Here is a 19,862-nt window from a genome sequence, read left to right on the forward strand (position 1 = left end):
GTCCTATTACTTTTTCACGAAAAAATTAATTTATGAAAATTAAAATGTAAAAATATAACAATAATAATTTTTTTATTAATTAAATACATCACAATATATAATTTTTCATAACATCAAGTTGCAATATAACTTAATTGATTTCACATTTTATTCTGAATTATATTACATTTTATTTCATTTCTTCATAATTGTTTCTCTATCATTGAGGAATACATTTAAAGGGGAATTGCATTTGATTGAACTTTAACTTATTTATTGGTCCTTGAGACATGAGAATTCTATCATGATATTTATTTAAAATCTATATTGGCTAAAATTGTATTTATTTTTGCTTTTGTTTTTTTTTTTGGTCATTTTTTACTAGTTGGGTGAGCCTAAAGTAATTGGCAATGAATTGTATTATCACTTGGTTGTGTGTTTGGGTTGAAGGATGACATATACGTTGTAAAAATCTTTGATCTTTTTGAAGAATTTTCAAATGATTCTTTAATAGAACCTCTGGCTTTGAGGGCCAGAACAGAACCTCCAAGAATTAGAAAACAAGAAGAAACAAAGTGAAGAGAAACTGAGGTAATTTTCATTCATGTCATGCCTTATTACATTCATCATATATATAGTGATATGAAAAATAACATAATTGGTCATCTTCTGCTAGCATGATCCTAATGCAAAGGAATCTAAGGCACTAATGGTAGACAAACTAAAGAAATGGCTAGCTCAGTGCATCACACAAAATTCTTCAGGCATGCTGGTGTTGAGATGTTCCTTTTGGGCCTGCTTAGAGCATACACCCCTTTCTTGCTATCATCCCCGTCCTCTTACAAAATCACCTTGTCCTCAAGGTGATAACTGGAACGGAGCTTTTCCCAGTCTTCCCATGATGTATCTTCAGGGTACAATCCTTCCCATTGAACCAAAACCTCGTAGTTAGAGTTTGACACGTTTGGAGATTGGCGAGTATTCAAAATGACCGAAGGTTTGATGATGGGATGAGTATTAACTGAATTGGAGGGTAATGGAAGCTAAGGGTCATCACTGGGTTTTCCATGGAAGGGCTTGAGTAACAAGCAGTGAAAAACATGGTGTATATATGTTCCTTCGGGTAGTTTAAGGCGGTAAGCCACTGACCCGAGTCGCTCCAAAATCTAAAAGGGCCCATAAAACCTCTTGGTTAGTTTCAAATAGCCACCATGTATCCCTGTGACGGTGGTCTGTCGGTAAGGTCGGAGTTTGACCATGACCCAGTCCCCTGTGTTGAACGTCACGTCCCGCCGTTTGGTATCAACGACCTGCTTCATCCTCTCCTGAGCTTTGAGTAGTTTCTTCCTATATTCTGCAAAGGTGGCTTCACGATTAGTCAGCAATTCATCAATGGCATCAATGTTGGAGGTGTCAGTAAGGTATTCTGGAATATTAAATGGTTTCCGGCCGTAAGTGATCTCGTATGGGGTTGTGTCGGATTTCACATTCCAGGATGTATTGTGAGACCACTCCACGCAGGATAGAAGCCTGCCCCATGTTGCTGGTTTGTTGTGAATGAACGCGTGAAGACACTACTCAATGACGCGGTTCAAAACCTCCGTTTGTCCATCTCTCTGAGGATGATAGGCATAGCTCATCCTCAAGTGTGTTCCACTGAGGCAAAACAGCTCTTGCCAGAAATGGCTTAAAAAAACAGGGTCTCTGTCGAACACCAGACTCCTTGGCACGCCATGCAATTTGCCAACAATATCCAGAAATAGCAGTGCGATTGAATGAGCTATGTGGGTAAAGGGTAACATCCCTAAGTGAATACCTTTGGAGAAGCGATCCAGAACCACCAGGATTACAGTGTTGCCACAAAAAGCTAGTAGGCCAGAGATGAAATCAAGCAAAAGGTCCTCCTATGATCGATAGGGTACTGGTAAAGGGCAGAGCAAGCCCGTAACCTTTTTGGTCTCATATTTAGCATGTTGGCAATTGTAACATCCCATTTTTCGTAAATAAATTTAAAAAGTTTTTTTAGTAAAAATAAATAAAAATAAATATAAAGCAAATAATAGGCTGAGTACCCTAGGTATAAATAGCTATGTTAAGTTAGGTGTCTCCTCTTGGACTCATTTTCGTTTTTCTCTTTTCTCCTTTCAAAATTCTCTCTTTTTCCCGTAGACCACCAAACCTGTCTCAGAAAAACGACGATCTCGGACTCATTCACCGTTGGATCGTCTTGAAATTTAAGCACCAGGTTTGCAACCCAATTTCGAGAATTATCACTGTTGGGAATTTCGATATCATGTTCGATCTGAGAGAAATACCTTTTGCATCGTATCCTTTTCCTTTCCCGCAGAAATCCAAAACGGTCTCAGTAAAACTATGATCCCGATTTCGTTAACCGTTGGGATTTGTGAGATAATATTCACGGAGAGAGAAAAAGGAATCACACGAAGATAGTACAAGTGGAGGCTTCAATCCCTTCTCTGTCTCTCTGACATTTGGGAACTCTATTGGAACAGTCAGAGAAAAAAACTGGAGGGATCTCAAGGAACCGCTAGAGATGCTGTTATCGCTGTCTGAAGACACGTGAGCCTGCTTAGAGGTAAAGGATGAGTTATTCACAATTGGGAATTAGTGAGAACATGTGTAGGGATCCTTAGAATATTAATTAGAATGAGTTTTGGAGTGTTTCCGTCATTTTTATTATATCCTTATAATTATAATTGTGAATTATATATGTTTGACAAACCAATTGTTGTGAAATTGATATGCTATTGTGTTGAGTGTGAACCCAATAAATCAAACATTTTTTTAATTAGTATGAATTGATGAAATAAAGTAAGGAGAAATTTAGAGTGAGATATTAATTTTGTATTTTTTCTTTTTTTCATGTTTTTTAGGTTTTTTTATATAGTTTAAAATTAATATCATAATTGAAATTAACCAAAGTGTTCATATAATTATTTAGAATTTGTGCATTGAAAGCTTACTTTGAAATTTGTGATCCAATATGATGTATGCTAGTTTATATATATAGAATTAGTTATATATTTATTTATATTAATATTTTATGTAAATAATATTGTAGAGTTGTTATAATGTGATTCTAAAAGTTATTAAGTGTTGGAGTTTGAGAATATTATGGTTAGATTTGATGAACATGTGTATGTTGTACCTTATGACTATCATTAAGAATGTTATGAGATGTTAAATTGTGGGTGTGATATTTGGTTGTGAACAAGTGGATGTGTTTAACACTTGATGTTACAATAATGGTATTGTGAGCTGTGAATTATACAATAACCCGACCAGTATTTATGCGCAGTGTTAAAGAGAAAGTGTAGGTTCCTAGTTAGGAACCAGTGTTAAATTGTAGCGCAATGTGTTAAACGTGTTTGAAACATGAGTGTGAGGTCGTGGTATTGTGTAATTCATGAGCAGTGTTTATAAATGGAATATGTGATGAATTGTGAAATAACATGTTGCTTTGAGATTATAATATTGTTATTGAGATTGAGTATAAGTGTAAAGTTGAACATGTGTTAATTTGTAAGATACGTGTAAACATGTGATGGTGGATTGTGACACTATGAGATGTAAAATTGTGAATGAGTTTTGGTTGTGGATAAGTGTGTAGTTAACACTTGATGTGACATTACTTATGTTGTAAGCTATGAATTGTACAATAACCCGACCAGTGTTATCTTGAGAAAAGCGTTGATGCGCATTGTTAAAGAGAAAGTGTAGGTTCCTAATTAGGAACCAGTGTTAAAGAAAAAGTATAGGTTTCCTATTTAGGAACCAGTGTTAAATCGTAGCGTAATTGTGTTGAACATGTTTAAAACACGAGTGTGAGGTCGTGGGTATTGTATAATTCATGAGCAGTGTTTGGATGCAAAATTATTTTAGGGGTTGGACCTGAATCAGGAGGGAGAGACCCTGACGGACTCTTCGGAGTGTAGGCCTTGGGGGTCACTGGGTTTGAGTGCTCCTTTAAGCCTATGCTGATCCCATATGGTTGGAGTATTCTCGCAAAACATCGTGACCCTGACTGGTCTCCTTATGATCTTACTTAGTGAGAGTGACCTGACAAACCTATTGTGTGGTGTGTCTTGTTATGTACTCCTAAGCGCCCCAGGGTGGTTTTTCACTGACATGGTACCACATTGCATAGGCTTGAGTTTTAACATAACTGTCTCATGCGCTTGTTAATTGTTTATTATGAAATTGATGTGTTATTATGTCTTGATCAGAGCGTGTGATTCTTGTGTAATGTGATTGATGATTGAAAAGTGTGATTGATGGATGAAAAGTGAACTTTGAATGACAAAGTGGCGGAATTACGTGAGTTACGTGTAAGTAAGTTTTATTTAGTTTATATGATATGTATATCTAGTTGTCTTGCTTCTTATTAGTTAGGAATGTGATAACTCACTCCCCGTGTGTTGTTTGTGTTTGAATCCTGTGATGATCTTGAACTTTGTGTTCGGGGAAGCAGATGACTAGGTAAATTACTTTAAAGAACCTTATGCTGAAGGACGTCGAGACACAACGCTCTGATAGGATGTGGCATTGGGGTATAGGGTTTTATATTAATTGTATGAAGTCTTAGACGACCTTGTTTGAGTCGAGATGACTTTATTATTTATTTGGACAAGTTTAAATATGATGTAGAAGAAAGTGAATGTGAGCCTTTTATCCCTTTGCAATGCTTGTATTTAAAAATGTATAAAAAAATACTTTTAATTAATATTTGAATTTTTATTCCTTTGTTAGTATATATGTGAGAGGTAGAGGGTGTCACATCAGTGCCACATTGAATAGTCTATGTGGCACTATAATTACCAACAATGCACCTCACTAACGGCGTTACTTTCGAATTTAACGACAGTGACTATTTTGCAACATTTATACAAAGATATGGACTATTTTTTACATTTCAATAGGATAGGGACTAATATGCAAAATGACTACAAAGACAGGGACCAAAATGCCTATTCACTCGTTTTTCATTATCAAATGATCCTTACTATACAATAATTGATTTAAATTTTAGTATATATGTGAGGGGTAGAGGGTGTCACATCAATCGATGCAGGTGGTGACAAATTGTTGTACATCCTTCCTAAGACCTGGCCAATCGAAATTCTCCATTACCCTTGCCATGGTTTTGGCGATACCCATGTGGTCCCCAGTTGGATTTGAATGATACTCCGTCAATAAAGTAGGGATGAATGAAAATCCTTGAGATAACCAAATGCGTCCTTCTTTCAAGATCAAGTCCCCATACACTAAATATTCGGAAAAAGCAGTAGGATTGTCGTTAATCTCGCGGCGGAGTTGCAGGAAAAGAGGGTTTTGCAAAAGATGCTTCTTGAGCTCGTCCAAGAACATCAACGCATGGTACCGAGAGAACCATTAGAGTAGACTCTGTTGGCTTTGGCCTTCTCGAAAGTGCATCCACGACCAAATTGGTGTTATCAGAATAGTACTTAATAGAGTAATCATAGCCCATTAAACGTGCTAGATACATCTGTTGTTCCGGCGTTTGCACTACCTGCGTGATGAGCTCTTTTAAGGCTACGATGATATGTTAATATGGTGGAGCGATGACCCAAAAGTATTAGCGCCATTTTCTACGGCGGTCGAGATGGCAAATAATTCTCGAACATAAGTGGAGGCCCGCAAAAGGTTAGAAGTGAAAGGCTTGCTAAAGAAAGCGATGGGGTGACCGTTCTACGAAAGCATGGCTCCCATGCCAATGCCAAATGCATCCGTCTCGATCGTGAATGGAATTGTGAAGTCCGATAAGGCCAGCACCGGAGCAGGTCAATAAGAAAAGTAACTGTCTGGATCGTAACTGGAACAACTTCACAAAGAAGATGGCACTGAAGGTGTTGGACATTAACCATGACTTATAGTGGAGCTGTGGCTTGAGGAGAGAGGCCCAATTGCTGCACCAGTGGTTCCTAGATGAAATTGTGGGTGCTACCCCCGTCCACTAAGATCATCACCTGGTGATTAGCAATGTGGCCCAATAATCGTAGTGTTTCAGGTGCTACATGACCCGAGAAGGAGTGAAGGCTTATCTGGTCTGAAGTTGGGCTATTAATATCAGGTGGGTCGGGTGGGGGGTCCAAAGGCACACTCGCGTCTAGGGTTGCCTCATCTTCATCATCTGCGATGACGAGAAAAACCCATGAGGCGCACTTATGCCCGCGATGAAACTTCTCATCACAGTTGAAGCACAAGCCGCATTCCCGGCGGGAGGCAAGCTCTTCAGGCGATAGGCGTTTAAGGGGAAAGGTCGAGGAAGGCTTCGAAGGAGCAACTAATAATGGAGGTTGCATGGAAGGAAGGGGTTGGGCTGACGGTCGTGGCGGTGAGAAGGGTGGACGACTCCGAGCCTGGGCACGGCTGTTAAGGAGCTTCTCCTCCTGAAGCCAGGCCAACCCTGCTGCTTGGGTCAGAGTGAGCTGTTGGTGAGCCTGTACTTGACGATGGATCTTCGGTGTCAGACCGGAGATGAAACAACTCAAGAGGAAGGTTGGCGGCAATCCGATGATACGATTCGCCAAGTCCTCCAACTCAAAGAGGTAATTATTTATTGTTGTGCGTTGAGTGAGTTTGAAAAGGGCGTCGGTGGGATCGTCGTATCGGGACAGTACGAAGCGTGTCTAAAGAGCCTGAAGAAAGTTTGGCTAGGAGGTGAATTGACTGTTATCGGTCATCCACTGGAACCAAGCCAAGGTGCAGCCCTCCATGTAAAATGATGCTATGGTAAGACGTTCGTGCTCCGGGGTCGCGTGATACTCGAAAAACTGGTTAATCTTAAAGATCCAACTAAGAGGGTCTGTGCCATCAAAATGGGGCACGTCCAGTTTCATTCGATGGGGGATGGAAGTAGCAGGAGATTGGGTTGTTGTGGACGAAGTGGGTGAAGGCAGAGGAAGCTCAGAGGGGGTCATTTTGTGAATCAGTTTGTCAATCTTAAGGGTCATGGTGTGTAGAGTCTCGCTCAGGGAAAACTGATGGGAGGTGAGCTTGGCAATGGCATCCTCCAGTTGGTCGGAAGCGACCTTCGATCTGGTAGAATCTGCCATGGCAACTCAATGAAAGCACCAGAATTGATAGAACCTCTGGCTTTGAGAGCCAGAACCTCCAGGAATTAGAAAAGAAGAAGAAGAAGCAGAGTGAAGAGAAATTGAGGTAATTTTCATTCATGTCATGTCTTATTACATTCATCATATATATATATATATATATATATATATATATATATATATATATATATATATATATATATATATATATATAGTGATATGAAAAATAACAGAATTTGTCATCTTCTGTTAGCATAATCCTAACGGAAAGGAATCTAAGACACTAATGACAGACAAACTAGAGAAATGACCAGCTCAGTGCATCACACGAAATCCTTCAGGTATACTGGTGTTGAGATGTTCCTTTTGGGCCTGTTTACTGCATTCACCCCCTTCTTGCTATCATTCTCTCATCCAATATTTTAGTTCATCTTTTAACAATTAACATGCATATTTCATTTGAATTCTTGGCCTTCATTATTAGCATAAATCTCATGTTTTTTTTAACAACTTGTAGTATTCACTAATCCTTTTAACAATGATATTCAACTTATATAATTGCAATTTTTCTTTCTTGTAAATTACTGCCATGTTCATTATAATTATTTAATCCTTAACAAGTAAATATTCACCCTTATCCCATGATTACCTCCATTGGATCATTGAATCATGCTTGTATGAAAAGTTTATCCTCTTTTAAAGTGAATCGTATTCTGAAGTATGTTTGAGTATTATGTTTTAATGTTTTTCAAGACAATATTTTTCGACTTAACTAGAATGAAAAATAATGGAACTTGAGAATTAGACATAGATATGATCTGTGTTCTTAAAAATATTACCAATGGACTAGATGCAGTTAGTATTCATTATATTCCTACAAAAGATGAAGAGATTACTTAGAGGTGGCAGAAACATGGAAAATTAATAGGAAAATGATGACATCATAGAAAATTTATTTAAAAATTATACTAAGAGTTATTTTTAATTATTTTTTAAGTTATTATGATAATTTTTATTAATTATTAATTTTTATCAAAAAATCATTAATTAGTTTTAATGAATTCTCTTTATAACTATATTTATTCCATAATAGGAAATCACATATTCTAATTGGCTGATCATATAAAGTTTTTTTTTTATATATTGATAGCACATCAAAATTAAACATAATAAAAATATATAATTTTTAATTTGTTTCATTTATCAATTTAATCTATTTTCAATTAACATTTTTTTAAGACAACTTGGTTGAATTTTGAATATCCCTACACAATCACTTTCAAGTTTCAAGTGCCATTTTAGAATTCTACAGTGCCAGCTGGACCAAGATGACCTCGGTAACACGTGTCACACTATTATTTGTCCTTGACAGAGTCATTACTCACCAAGTATGTTACTCAATGCATGTCTTGAAATATATAACATTTTTTTTCTCTTACAAGCCTAGTTTCTGTTTCTTCCATTGTTCTTTGGTCTTCTTTCTCCAACCTTGTCTCTCTGCATTTTTGTTGCTTTGAGTGTGTATTGTTGTGCTGTGCTTTTTGTGGACCGAATTGCCCCTACTCAGAGGTGAATATTGCATACAATTTTTATTGCAACTTTTGCTAGCAAGTTGCTTGCTTTCTCCTTGTCTGTTTTTGATTGTACTGTTTCTCAGATACCCTTTTTTCCCTTTAATTTCTCAAAAGAAAACCATTTTGGTTTATGGACAAAGCTGGTTCCATAAGCTAAGATACAATCTGGGTTTTGGTTTGTTTTGCTTTGCTTTGGTTTTTCTTGTTTTTGATCTAATTTTAAGTTACTGTGATCCATTCTTCTCTTTTTTGTGTTGGGTTGTTTTTCCATTTGAGTGAAAGGGTTTACTTAAATTTCCAATTTTGAGTAGGGATTGTGTGAAATCTAGTAGTGGGTCATTTTGGATTTGTCTATGTATTAAGGAATTTATGTTAACTTACCGTGCCATGTGTCATGCTTTCTAACTTTGTTCTGTGATGAGGCTCCTTTAGATTATGTTGTTATTGTTGTGATTGAAAAATGTGATTTACTTGTAGGTATCTTCCTTGTGTATGCTAATGAGTTTGTATGAACTTATAGATGATTGAATTTCGAAGAAATTTCAAAGCTGGGCTTTGCTGAAGTGCTTTTACTTGAATTGAACATCCCTCTCTCTATGGGATTTGTCTGCTGCATTTGAGTCTCCTTGTAAGAACCATTGGTTGTATTTCATTCTCATTCTGTTTGTATTATTGTTCTTGTTCCATCAGTTTTTCGTTTCTCCTTCCAGTTAGGAACTGTAGAAGTATAGAAATTTGACTCCTTCATTTTTGGTTTGAAGATATAGATGGAATTTTATGGATTATGAACTATGAAGCACCGATACTTTAATTTGCTTCATATATTGTATCTGATACACCTATTGTATTTGTGCATTCGAAGGAGAAGAAAACATTTCTTTTCTTGAACTTTTGAGTATTTTAGAAAGCAGCCTGATTAGGTGAATTCTAGTTATGTGCTATGCTCTTTGGATGTTATGATTTGCTTACATTGGTTTCATTAGTTGTCCGGATGTTTCTTGATTACTATGAATTACTTAATTAAGAAATTTGGTTATTAGGATTTGTCACATGTGCTAATGTCCTGAAGTATGCCATCAAAATTGTAATAAACTGATAAGTGCCCTGTGTAAACGCCAGGTAAATAGAATGATTCTCACAAAGCAATACCGATGTGTACATTCAGCTAGTTGTCAATGCACTAAGGGGCATGTAAGTGAAGATGTGATATTCTTGGTGTTTCAGCATTTGAATTGGAACCCCAAGCTAATTGCTGCTCTGTCATGTGTGTGCAAATGGTTTGATGATCTTTCGAAGCAAGTTCTATGGAAAGAGTTTTGCAAAACGAGAGCTCCAAAGATGATGCTTGATCTGCAATCTAGTGGAAGCCACAGTGTTGATGGGAACTGGAGGGCTCTAGGGAAGCTTCTTATATTCTGTTCAGGTTGCAGGCAGGGTGGTTTGTTCAATAACGTTCAGGTTCCTGGTCATTTTGTTAATAAGACTCGATTTTCTAGAACATCAGGAAAGAGCTTTCTCATGCCACAATGCATAAATGATGTTTTGTATGTGTCTGATCCTTGTGAACATATTGGACAAAGTGAAGAGGGTGATTTAGGATTCTTCAGAGGAATTTTCAAGTCGTTTGCATCGTCAAATGTCAAGAGGATGCTTATTAACAGAGGTGCACAGCTCCATCAAACCGAGATTTGCCCGTATTGTAAGGCAAAGCTGTGGAGCATGCTGCAGGCTAATATGATTCCACAAACTGCTAGTTGCAGGTTGGGTTCCTATGAAGATTATATTGAGTATTACGTGTGCCTTAATGGTCACTTGCTTGGGGTCTGCACATTGTTACCATTGTCTGATTCAGAAGATGTGTCTGAGGAGTAAGATATTAATGACTCAGGTATTTTCTTGTATCTGTCGTAAAGTCCTGTTTAATTTTCCTTTTCTTCAAATAAAAAACTAGTTCTATATGAAGTAACGATTAAGGCTGGAAATATGTTTTCTGGTAATTATGAACTGGTTTTCATTATTGAGAGCTAGGCACAATTTTATGAAATTTAGTAATGTTAATGGCCAATAACTTATCCTTTTTAACAGGTGTTTTAGTTGATTAGAACCTACCAACTATGCTTGCAGAAAATTAAAATGTTTTAAATATGATAAAGAATTAGGACACAAGATCTTCAATTTTAAGCACCTGTTTTTTAACTTGTATCTGCAACACTTGATCTGACTGATTTTATCAGGTTTTGTCTTGCTATTATGAAACAATGCTCTTAAACCGTAAATTCTAGTGCTGATTAACACAAAATTATGACATTTTTATTTGAGTATATGAAGAGAGTGAAATAAATGAATGTAGATGGTGTTATTCTGGTGTATGTGAAGGATGGGTGAAAAGAGGTAACAATGTGGATTTGTTTTTTTTTTTTTGGGTTTACCCTTTAATGTCAACTATGCATAGTATTTTAGCCACATGTGAGCAACAATAAACAGTACTGATGACATAAAACCTTTTGTTAATTCAAGTGGAGTGGCTGCCAAACTCCTTTCCTTCTGTGTGCTAGTGAGAAAATATAATTGAATTATAGGGTTTAGGAGGGAGAAAAAAAAAGGAGAGAATGGAGACTTTTGAATAGTATTCTCTTGAGTATTGTAAAGTGTAAGTGTGTAACAATGCAGCAGACATATGCATTACCTACTTTTATTATGAAATTGTGACATTTCCTTGGACAGGTTGGCATTGAATTCTCCAATGAGATTTGGTTGAACACACTGATGGTCTACTCAAGAAGGGTAAAATTCTGCTCAGCAACTGCTGAAATGTTCCATTATGATTCAAAACCTCTATATTCCATTATGCTTCTTCATGTTGCTGTCTCAACCCAAGCCGGCATTTTTCACTGATTATTATAAATATTGGCAACAATTTGTTTTTAATGAATCAACTAGAAGGTAGTTACTGATAACTATGTGGTATACCCGTGTATATTGATGTGTGGATATTTGACCTGGGTGACAGATTTGGTTGTGCAATGATTCATACTTGTTAAGAATTATTTTGATTTAGTAGCATTTTCCAATTCAAATTCATTTTGTGCTATGATTCACACTATGTATGTGTTCCACCCTCTTAAATCCACCACTGAGTAAGTAGGTACTAAAAAAAAAAAAAGGTAAAAATGTGCTTGTAGTTCCTATATTTTTGGCCAAACATGGGCAAGGTTTTTATACTTTTATGTTGATGAATTTAGTGTTTGTTTGGCAGCCTATTAGCCACCAATAAATTCACGTCAATACAAAAGCAGCAAGTACTAGCTTCCGTGTTAGTTTTGTCAAATTGACGTGAATTTTACAACAGATGTGGCTAGTTGGCACGTATCCAAACGCATAGTTAACTTCAAACTTATAAAAAATGTATATTTAGTATCTCTTTTTCAAGAATTCATCATGTTAAAGCTAATGTTTTTCCCATCATTGTCGATCTGATAATTTGAGTGCATGTTTGGTTTCACGGGGAATTGATAAGTTAAAAATTGATTTTTGATATATTTTTACATGTTTAATTTCACGTTAAAAAAATTAAAATTAATTTTGAATTGAAATAATTTTAAGTAACTTTTGTGTTAGATTTAAAATTTTATCCTGAATTTTACTTTTAACTTAATTTTATAATAGCAACATCCAAACATAAATTATATCACTTTAAAATCAATTTTAGAAACTATCATAAAAAACACTTGTTACTCTTGCGTTGCAACAATTTCAGCTTTAAAATGTAAGCAGTAAAAGTCTTTGGGAGTTGTTAGGTGCACCCTGTGTTTTTGTTGGTGCACCTAGCATTCTTTGAAAATGGTAAAATTGCCCCTGTCTTTTTTTTCCTTTTAAAAACTGTATTTTTTTAAAAAATCAAAACAACCATTGTTGTGCACTCTTCTCGCTTTTTTCTCTTAGGTGCCGTATTTTCTTCGGTTCCTTGGCAAAGGTTAGGTTCGATGAAGGTGAAGGTAGTGGTGTTCAGTATTGTGGTGGTCATCGGCAGCATACGAGATATGCATTTTTGTTGCTTGTGCATTCAGGTGTACGGTTGATCGTGTGAATCAACTTGATCTGTAAAAGTTTTACGGATCAACTTGATCCGCATGTAGATTTTAAAGTTGTAGATCAAGTTGATTGTTACGGATCAACTTGATCCGCAGAAGAATTACGGATCAAGTTGATCCACAATAGGCTTACGGATCAACTTAATCCGTAAATCTTTTGCGGATCAAGTTGATCCGTAAGCCTATTGTGGATCAACTTGATCCGTAATTCTTCTGCTGATCAAGTTGATTCGTAAAGCACCACCACCACGCGCCAAATGCCAGTCGAGGAGAACGCGCGAGGAAGAAGCATAGCAAAGCATCACAACAACACCACCACCACGCCACCAACAATGGTGAAGAAGCAACCCACGCCGCCGACAACAACAGTCCACTCGAGGCCGTGGAATGGCACAAAAGAAGTCTGGTCACGACAGAAGGAAGAAGAAACGACTCAGAAGAAGAAATAGTTGGGTGCTAGGTGTAGAGTTTTTAAATAAATTTAACAGGATATAAAAATCTTTTCCACTCAAGTGCTAGGTGCACCAACAATAATGCTAGGTGCACCTAACATCTCCCAAAGTCTTTTTTTTATATACTTCTACTATTGTCAGATCATATATAAATGATTATGATAATAACATTACATCTTTAAAGTTTATAGTGAATTTTCTAATTTGCAAAACATTATTTAACGATGTAAGTAAATAAAATTTGCTCTTTGAAAGTAAATTCCTTACCAATCTAAGCCTAGTGTCGTAAAAGGTAGAAAAGCATCTCGACCTCATTATAACTGGACTTCTATTTTAATTTTTAAAATTTTCCCAATTACGAGCCTCAAATTTTAACCAATTATGGATATCTCAATTCTCAGCATTAATAAAAAAAACATTTTTAATAATAATAATAATAAAAATTACAAAATGATCATCTTATATGTATGTGTAGGGTAAAATGTTAAAAAACTGATTGTATCGATTAAGAACAGGATATTTCATCCAAAATTTTCTGTTTATATCTTTTATCTATTCAAGTGAACCATTCAATTCAAAGGAAAAGACATATACAGCCTGGGAATAGAACAAATGTGGTCTCTATTAAGGATGAAATTTTGTTGAAAGGCTTTCCACAATTTTCTGCAGGATTTGCTAAAAACATGCATTTCACTCTTCCTTTCACTTTCAGTAGCTTAATGGACATTAATTACTTACAAAATATTAAAATTTCTACTCAGTCCTCTTCTCCGAAATCCAACCCAGAAATTGTCATCTTTCCTATGTTAACTGCAATTATTCAAACCATCAAATTAAACACAGAGAATGCAAGGGATGATAAATTGGTCCAGATATATAATATAATGTATTAAACATTTTAAACTGTTTGTAATCTTTGTGAAACTTCATCCAAATAAAAACTGGGAAAGGAAATTGCTACTTCCCTATATCTTCTAAAGCTTAACATCATCATGTTGCTGTTGATGAATTCAGACAAAAGGTTTCCAATATATGCTTTAAGAGTGAAATGGTATTGAAAGTTTCACAAAAGCACTTCTCAATATCAAAATGGAAATTTAATGGTCCAAAAGAATGCAAGGTTCTTTGTGAAAGAGAAAATAAGTGTTTTGATGTGAGTACATGCCATAACGTGGCAATCAAAATATAATAATCAAAGTAGCTGCATCTGGAACCTGCCACCTCAGACCTCACATGTTCAGGTTTAATCAAATCATAGTCAAAAGTGTAAGTACTGTGATGCTGGTTTCTTTTAGCAAGAGTAATTCCAAGAAAAATGTCTTAGAGTTAGGTGCAGATTGTATAGCATGATCAAATCACGGTCCCTTGATACACCTCCACTTCTTTCATTTAAAATGCGTGAAAAGGGTAACAGGCCATAAAAGGGAAATAGCAAAGAAAAGCACCATAAATGTTAAAAGATCTCACAATGCCAATGGTGTAATGATAGTAACACTGTCATCCAAGATTGGGAACAGTTTAGAACAATTGTAAGATTAAATCAAAAGGAATTCTTCAGATATATGATTGAAAAATGCAGATATAATGGAAGTCCAGCATAGCACTAACGAAACTTTTCCATCAAAATGAAAGCAAAGCGGAGTTACCCATGGAGGTAGAAAGTGGGAAGTAAATTGCATGACATTCACTTACCAACAGCATCCAGTCCGGCTAATTTTGGCATGAACTTCCTGATATGGTCTTCAGCTGCTTTCTCAGCTTTAAGTGTCTCACACTCAAATGAAACTGAGATTCTTTTCTTCCCATCCTTTGGTTCAATCATACCGGTGATATCCTTGTCCCAACTATTCAAAGGTGATTGCAAACAATAAATTGAATATGCAAGCCATCCACTTGAGGCGGTTATCAAAAACTCAAAAAAGAAGAAAAATGAAAATGAATGAGAACTTTCATTTGAGAGGAGAAATCATGTCTCGAAAGAGAAACTAATTTGTACAAACCAGCCAACTGGAGACCAAGAATCAGAGATAAATAGAGAACATTTAATCTCACAGACAATTACTGAAGATTAATTATGTTAAATACAGGTCGAAAATAAAGAATTAGTATCTCTACAGTTTTGCCAAATATAAAATTTGACTCATACAGCTTTCATTGGATATTAGTCCCTATAGTTTCATTTATTTGGACTTTGGTTTGGGGGTCAATACCTTAATAATTGCAAACTATAAGGAAAAGTCCTTCACAGAAAATAGGGGCTTAAAAAACTCAAATAAGTGGGAAATCTAGTGACTAAAATCCAATGTGTGAAGCTATAGTGAGCAATTGTTCAATCTAAAACAATATATACCAAAGTAAACCAATTAAGTGTCTTGTCCAAAAAAAATATAATGGGTACAAGGACAATATGAAAACCAGATGATGACTTGTGGATTATCTAATTGTGCATCTCTAGCTGGTATGTTCCATTGGCATGATTGACAGCATCAATCTCTATTTGTTTATATGCATTATTGACTGGACCATAGTTCAATAGTTATAACTTATATAAATGTAGTTTTATCTTAATAACATTATTCTCACTGTTTAGCATGAAAATTATACAGACTAATAATCAATTAAAATTATAAAACAAAATCATAAAACCCAGGTGAGTGCTCAAAAAGAAATTATACAGGAAACCACTATGTTTTACCCATGAGCATGATCAATGCTGTGGAACCAAGCAGCATCATGGCCTTTGCACTCCACAACAGTGGCTTGTTCTTTCTTTGCCTATTTAATCAAAAGTAGTTGTGAATAAAGTGTACATGCGACAAGAAAAGATAAGCAACACAAAAGCAAAAATTAGTACATTGAAATCTGTTATTGTGAGTTTGATGAGGCGATAATCCTCACCCCTACTGCATTCCCTTTCACATGCCAATTCTTTCATCATGAAAAAATATGGAAAAGAGAAACATATATAAGTAATTACTAATTGGATATAATAGAGTATAAAAAAAGTTGTATAAAAAAGCATTGCCTAACATAGGACCATGAGCACATAACCGACATACAGATAAATCAACAGACTTTTCACAAAAAAAAATAAAAAATCAACAGGCTAAGCACTGATGCACTAAAGGACATTGACTGCCCCCACAAGTTAAATTGTTTTATGAATTTAATTATAAGCCAAATAATATGGGAACCTAAGGGCCATTTACTTCTATTCCTTATGCAAAGCAGGATCATAAAAGAGAGCTACAATTTAAATAAAAAAAAATATAAGATCAAGTTTGGTTAGATGGGTCATGAAGCCAAAAATCAGAAAAGGGAAAATGCCAGTGCACAAACCAGCTACCCCCTAATGCCTTAAGTCCATTCTAAAGGGATAATTCTCATATGATAATCGTCCATTCAATATGAGAATGAAACCTAATAGGGCCCTATGAAAGAGTGCAATTGACAAGAAAGCTATACCTAAACCTATTTTTCTGACACTGTCAATAGTTAAAATTAAAGAGGGGGGGGCGTTCAAACTTAGCTTGATTACAGAGACAATAATAACTCACTAATTAGCATCAATTTCTTACATTGTTCACTACTCTCCAAACCTTTCAAGTAAGATGGTAAAAGGGAAGAACTCATTTTCTGTCTTCACTCAAAAGCTACAGAGCATGCATCAGAATTATTCACTTAAACAATCTCAAACATAACATCGAAAAATTGAGCTAAAAACAACCTCTGGTTAAAATAATCATTTGGTCCTTATAAGTGACACTCTTTTAGAAATCAATCCCTGAATGAGAAAAAAATGTTAGTCCCCCAAAGAGCTTATAGGACTAAAACTTAAGTTTCTAAGGAATTAAAACTTCAGCAACATAGTAATAACAGGCAGGGCCAGCCGAACGGTGAGAGGAACCTAAAGCAAATTTAAAGAGAAATATTTTTACATTAAAAGAAAGAATTATATGTTGGACCTTTTTGCCAACTGACATTTTTATCAACAAATGTGGCATTTTTTACTTTGTAAAAATCAATAGCAAATATTTCTTTTTTGGTAAGCCTAAAGCATAGGTTTTAGTTGCTTTACCTTTGGGCCAACCTTGACAACATGGACCAATGTGCACTAATAAAAACTTATACTGATCCTAAATGAATGCCACATGTAGGGACATGTAAATGATTATTTGAACATAATCATTGGGGAGAAAGGAAAAGGTTTTTTTTTTTTCTTTTCAAAAACAGATTATTAATTTTGTTGACCATGGTATTGGTACTGGCAGGAAATTATCCCGCCAAAAGCAGTGACAAATTTTTGTCGGAAACCATAAGCGCACACAAGGTGAGTATTCTCTCCCAACACGAATTATTTATTATTTCATACCTAATGACTAACTAGGATTCGAATTCTGAACCATGAACTACTTGATTAAGAGGAACAAATCGCTACCATTTGTGCCGACTGATAAAAAAAGAAAACATGCACATATACCAGTGCCACAAAGGCCATAGCAAATATAATGTGGAAGTTGAATGAAGTGTCCTGAGATAGAGCCACATGGCAACAATGCTATTGATGCTACTCCTTCCATCATCATCATCATCTCTTCCACCTTCCCCTCTACTTTCTCCTCTGCCCCAAAATTTGACCCAAAAACATAAATGGGTAAGTGAGAAAAAAGATGGGAAAGTAAATTGAAACATAAAGTTTCAATTTTTAACACTACCATTGCGCAGGATGAAAGAACAAAAAAGAAAAAAACTAACCCATGTATTGTGTGTGTGAGAGAGGACGATGATGTCTGGTTCAGTTTTGCGACACAGCAAACTGCAAAAAGGAAGTAAAACAGAGAGAAGAAGGAGTTGAGGGTGAAAACGTCAATGGGGGTAGCAGCAACTGAGAGTGTCGTTCGTTTGCCTTCGTTTTCACCTTTGCATTTTACTTGTTGTTTTGCCTTATCTCAATTTTGTTGCTTTTCTATTGCATTGAATGATTATTGATTCGTTTAATGATTATTTCTTTCGAATTCACCTTTTATTTATTTATGAATATATTTCGCTTCTTATTTATTTATTAATGTATTTTGCTTATTGCTGCTATGTGTGATATTGTTGTGGGTAATGTTTTAAATCCAAACTGAGTTATCATTGTATGTAATGGTTTTATTGGTTCAACTAACTAATTCTTCAATTTTTGTATAAATTGAAGTTTAGATCCGGAGAAGGCACACCTTCTTGCAAGGCCGATGGAGACCACTAACATTAGCAAAGATTTATAGTGGAATATTGGAATTTTTATGTTGTCTACCATCATGAAAATATAAGACTCAAATCTGTCAATTCTAAAGATCTCTTAGTGGTGAAAGGAGAATAGGTTCTAGATTATTAACAAAAAAATAAACAAATTAATATTTGTCAATTAAAAAAAATGTCAATACCTATTGGCTGGTTCAACTAAATAACATATAAACATGACTGTTTTTCTGTCTCTTGATACATTGGTAATGTGCATGGTTTTAAATTGAAGTCGTGGTCGTGTTACCGTGAACCAAAAAACCTTTTTATTGTGGACAATTGCGGAAAAATACAACTGATGCGATTATAATTGTGATCGAGGTACGATTGGACAGAGTCAAAATATCTTGACATTACAGCCGCAATTGAAACTAAGGACCCCTGTTTTAAAACCAAGGTTATGTGTGTGTATCTTTGAGGGTACTTAGTGGATTTGGCTAACGGGTGCTGTGAACATGCCTTTAGTTAATTTCCAAATAACTTGGGACTAATGAGGAGAATGTTTAACTGCTATGTTCAAGAGTTCACTCATTTGTGAAGCAACAACAGGTTTGCGTTTGTATTTGTGAATGTGTGTTTATGTGGTTGTGTTTATTTACTTTTACAACTTCACTTTTTTCCAATTTTCTGACAGATAGCTATTTAAAGTATGGTGTTTATGTGATTTTTTTAATCTTAGGTCAAAGATAACGTGTATACTCTGGCTCACTAGTCCGAGACTAATCCTGCTTGTAGTATGTGATTGTCGTTGTCCTAGGAGAGTTTTACAAACAGTAGAAATCAAACAATGTTAAAATAAATCGTTTTTGTTCATGTGAACGTTGACACCTTACCCTACTACATTCATTCTATGGTTTTGGTGTTTACATGATTGATGACATTTTTTAATTATTTTGATAAAAATCAATAAATAAATTCATCTAGATAAATGGAGAAGATTACAGTGAGATTTGAATTTGAGAATAAGAGATCCTCCTAAAGAATGAAAATGCAAACAAAAAGATATATAAAAATATTAAAGATATGGGAATTACACTCCAACTTAAATGTTCCAATGCATAGCATAAGCATATACTGTTGCACATTGCCAAAAATGTTTGGCTAACCAAAACCAGCAAAACTGCTCATCAAAAACTGGTCCAAGGGGATCACACCTAACATTTTCCAAAGGTGCAATACAAAGAATTCTATCAGACCCTTTTGGTTGTGTTAAGAGATAAGTTAATTGAATCAAGCAAATGGAAGATTGAACTTTTCTTATCAACCTCTATACTTTGACCTTAAGTTTGAAAGGGGGGACTTGTAGCTTAAGAAAGTGACTACATTGTAGCTGCTGATATCTTTCACAGAATTCTAGAGGCATATGGTTTGCCTGGGGGCTGGGAT

The 19,862-nt window shown here is 35.5% G+C and overlaps 2 protein-coding genes across 3 annotated transcripts; one reads left to right on the forward strand and one right to left on the reverse strand.

The window, feature by feature from the left end:
- The first annotated feature begins 8,509 nt into the window (after positions 1-8,509).
- On the forward strand, positions 8,510-11,731 carry LOC114398062 (EID1-like F-box protein 2). 2 transcript variants are annotated; one of them, XM_028360190.1, is made up of 4 exons: positions 8,513-8,645; positions 9,171-9,278; positions 9,770-10,538; positions 11,375-11,731. In XM_028360190.1, exon 3 carries the CDS (start codon positions 9,779-9,781, stop codon positions 10,520-10,522), a length of 744 nt encoding a protein of 247 aa, XP_028215991.1. In that variant the 5' UTR covers positions 8,513-8,645; positions 9,171-9,278; positions 9,770-9,778; the 3' UTR covers positions 10,523-10,538; positions 11,375-11,731. The 2 variants fall into 2 exon arrangements, with proteins under 2 accessions (XP_028215990.1, XP_028215991.1); XM_028360189.1 differs by lacking the exon at positions 9,171-9,278 and having other exon boundaries at positions 8,510-8,645.
- A 2,066-nt stretch (positions 11,732-13,797) lies between these two features.
- Positions 13,798-18,172, reverse strand: LOC114399316. The gene is made up of 6 exons (XM_028361489.1): positions 17,949-18,172; positions 17,674-17,814; positions 16,048-16,121; positions 15,889-15,968; positions 14,886-15,037; positions 13,798-14,003 (listed from the first exon to the last, which is right to left on the reverse strand). The coding sequence occupies exons 1-6, from the start codon at positions 17,950-17,952 to the stop codon at positions 13,951-13,953; spliced, it is 504 nt and encodes a 167-aa protein (XP_028217290.1). The 5' UTR covers positions 17,953-18,172; the 3' UTR covers positions 13,798-13,950.
- Positions 18,173-19,862: the final 1,690 nt, after the last annotated feature.

This window comes from Glycine soja, chromosome 19 (assembly GCF_004193775.1).
Source record: "Glycine soja cultivar W05 chromosome 19, ASM419377v2, whole genome shotgun sequence".
Lineage (NCBI taxonomy): Eukaryota > Viridiplantae > Streptophyta > Magnoliopsida > Fabales > Fabaceae > Glycine > Glycine soja.

Coding starts and splice junctions, on each gene's coding strand:
- LOC114398062 (XM_028360189.1), top strand. CDS start 9,779: ATGATTCTCACAAAGCAATACCGATGTGTACATTCAGCTAGTTGTCAA.
- LOC114399316 (XM_028361489.1), bottom strand. Junction 16,122..17,673: donor CTATGGCCTTTGTGGCACTG/GTATATGTGCAT, acceptor TCATGATGAAAG/AATTGGCATGTGAAAGGGAA. Junction 14,004..14,885: donor AGCCGGACTGGATGCTGTTG/GTAAGTGAATGT, acceptor GAATAATTGCAG/TTAACATAGGAAAGATGACA.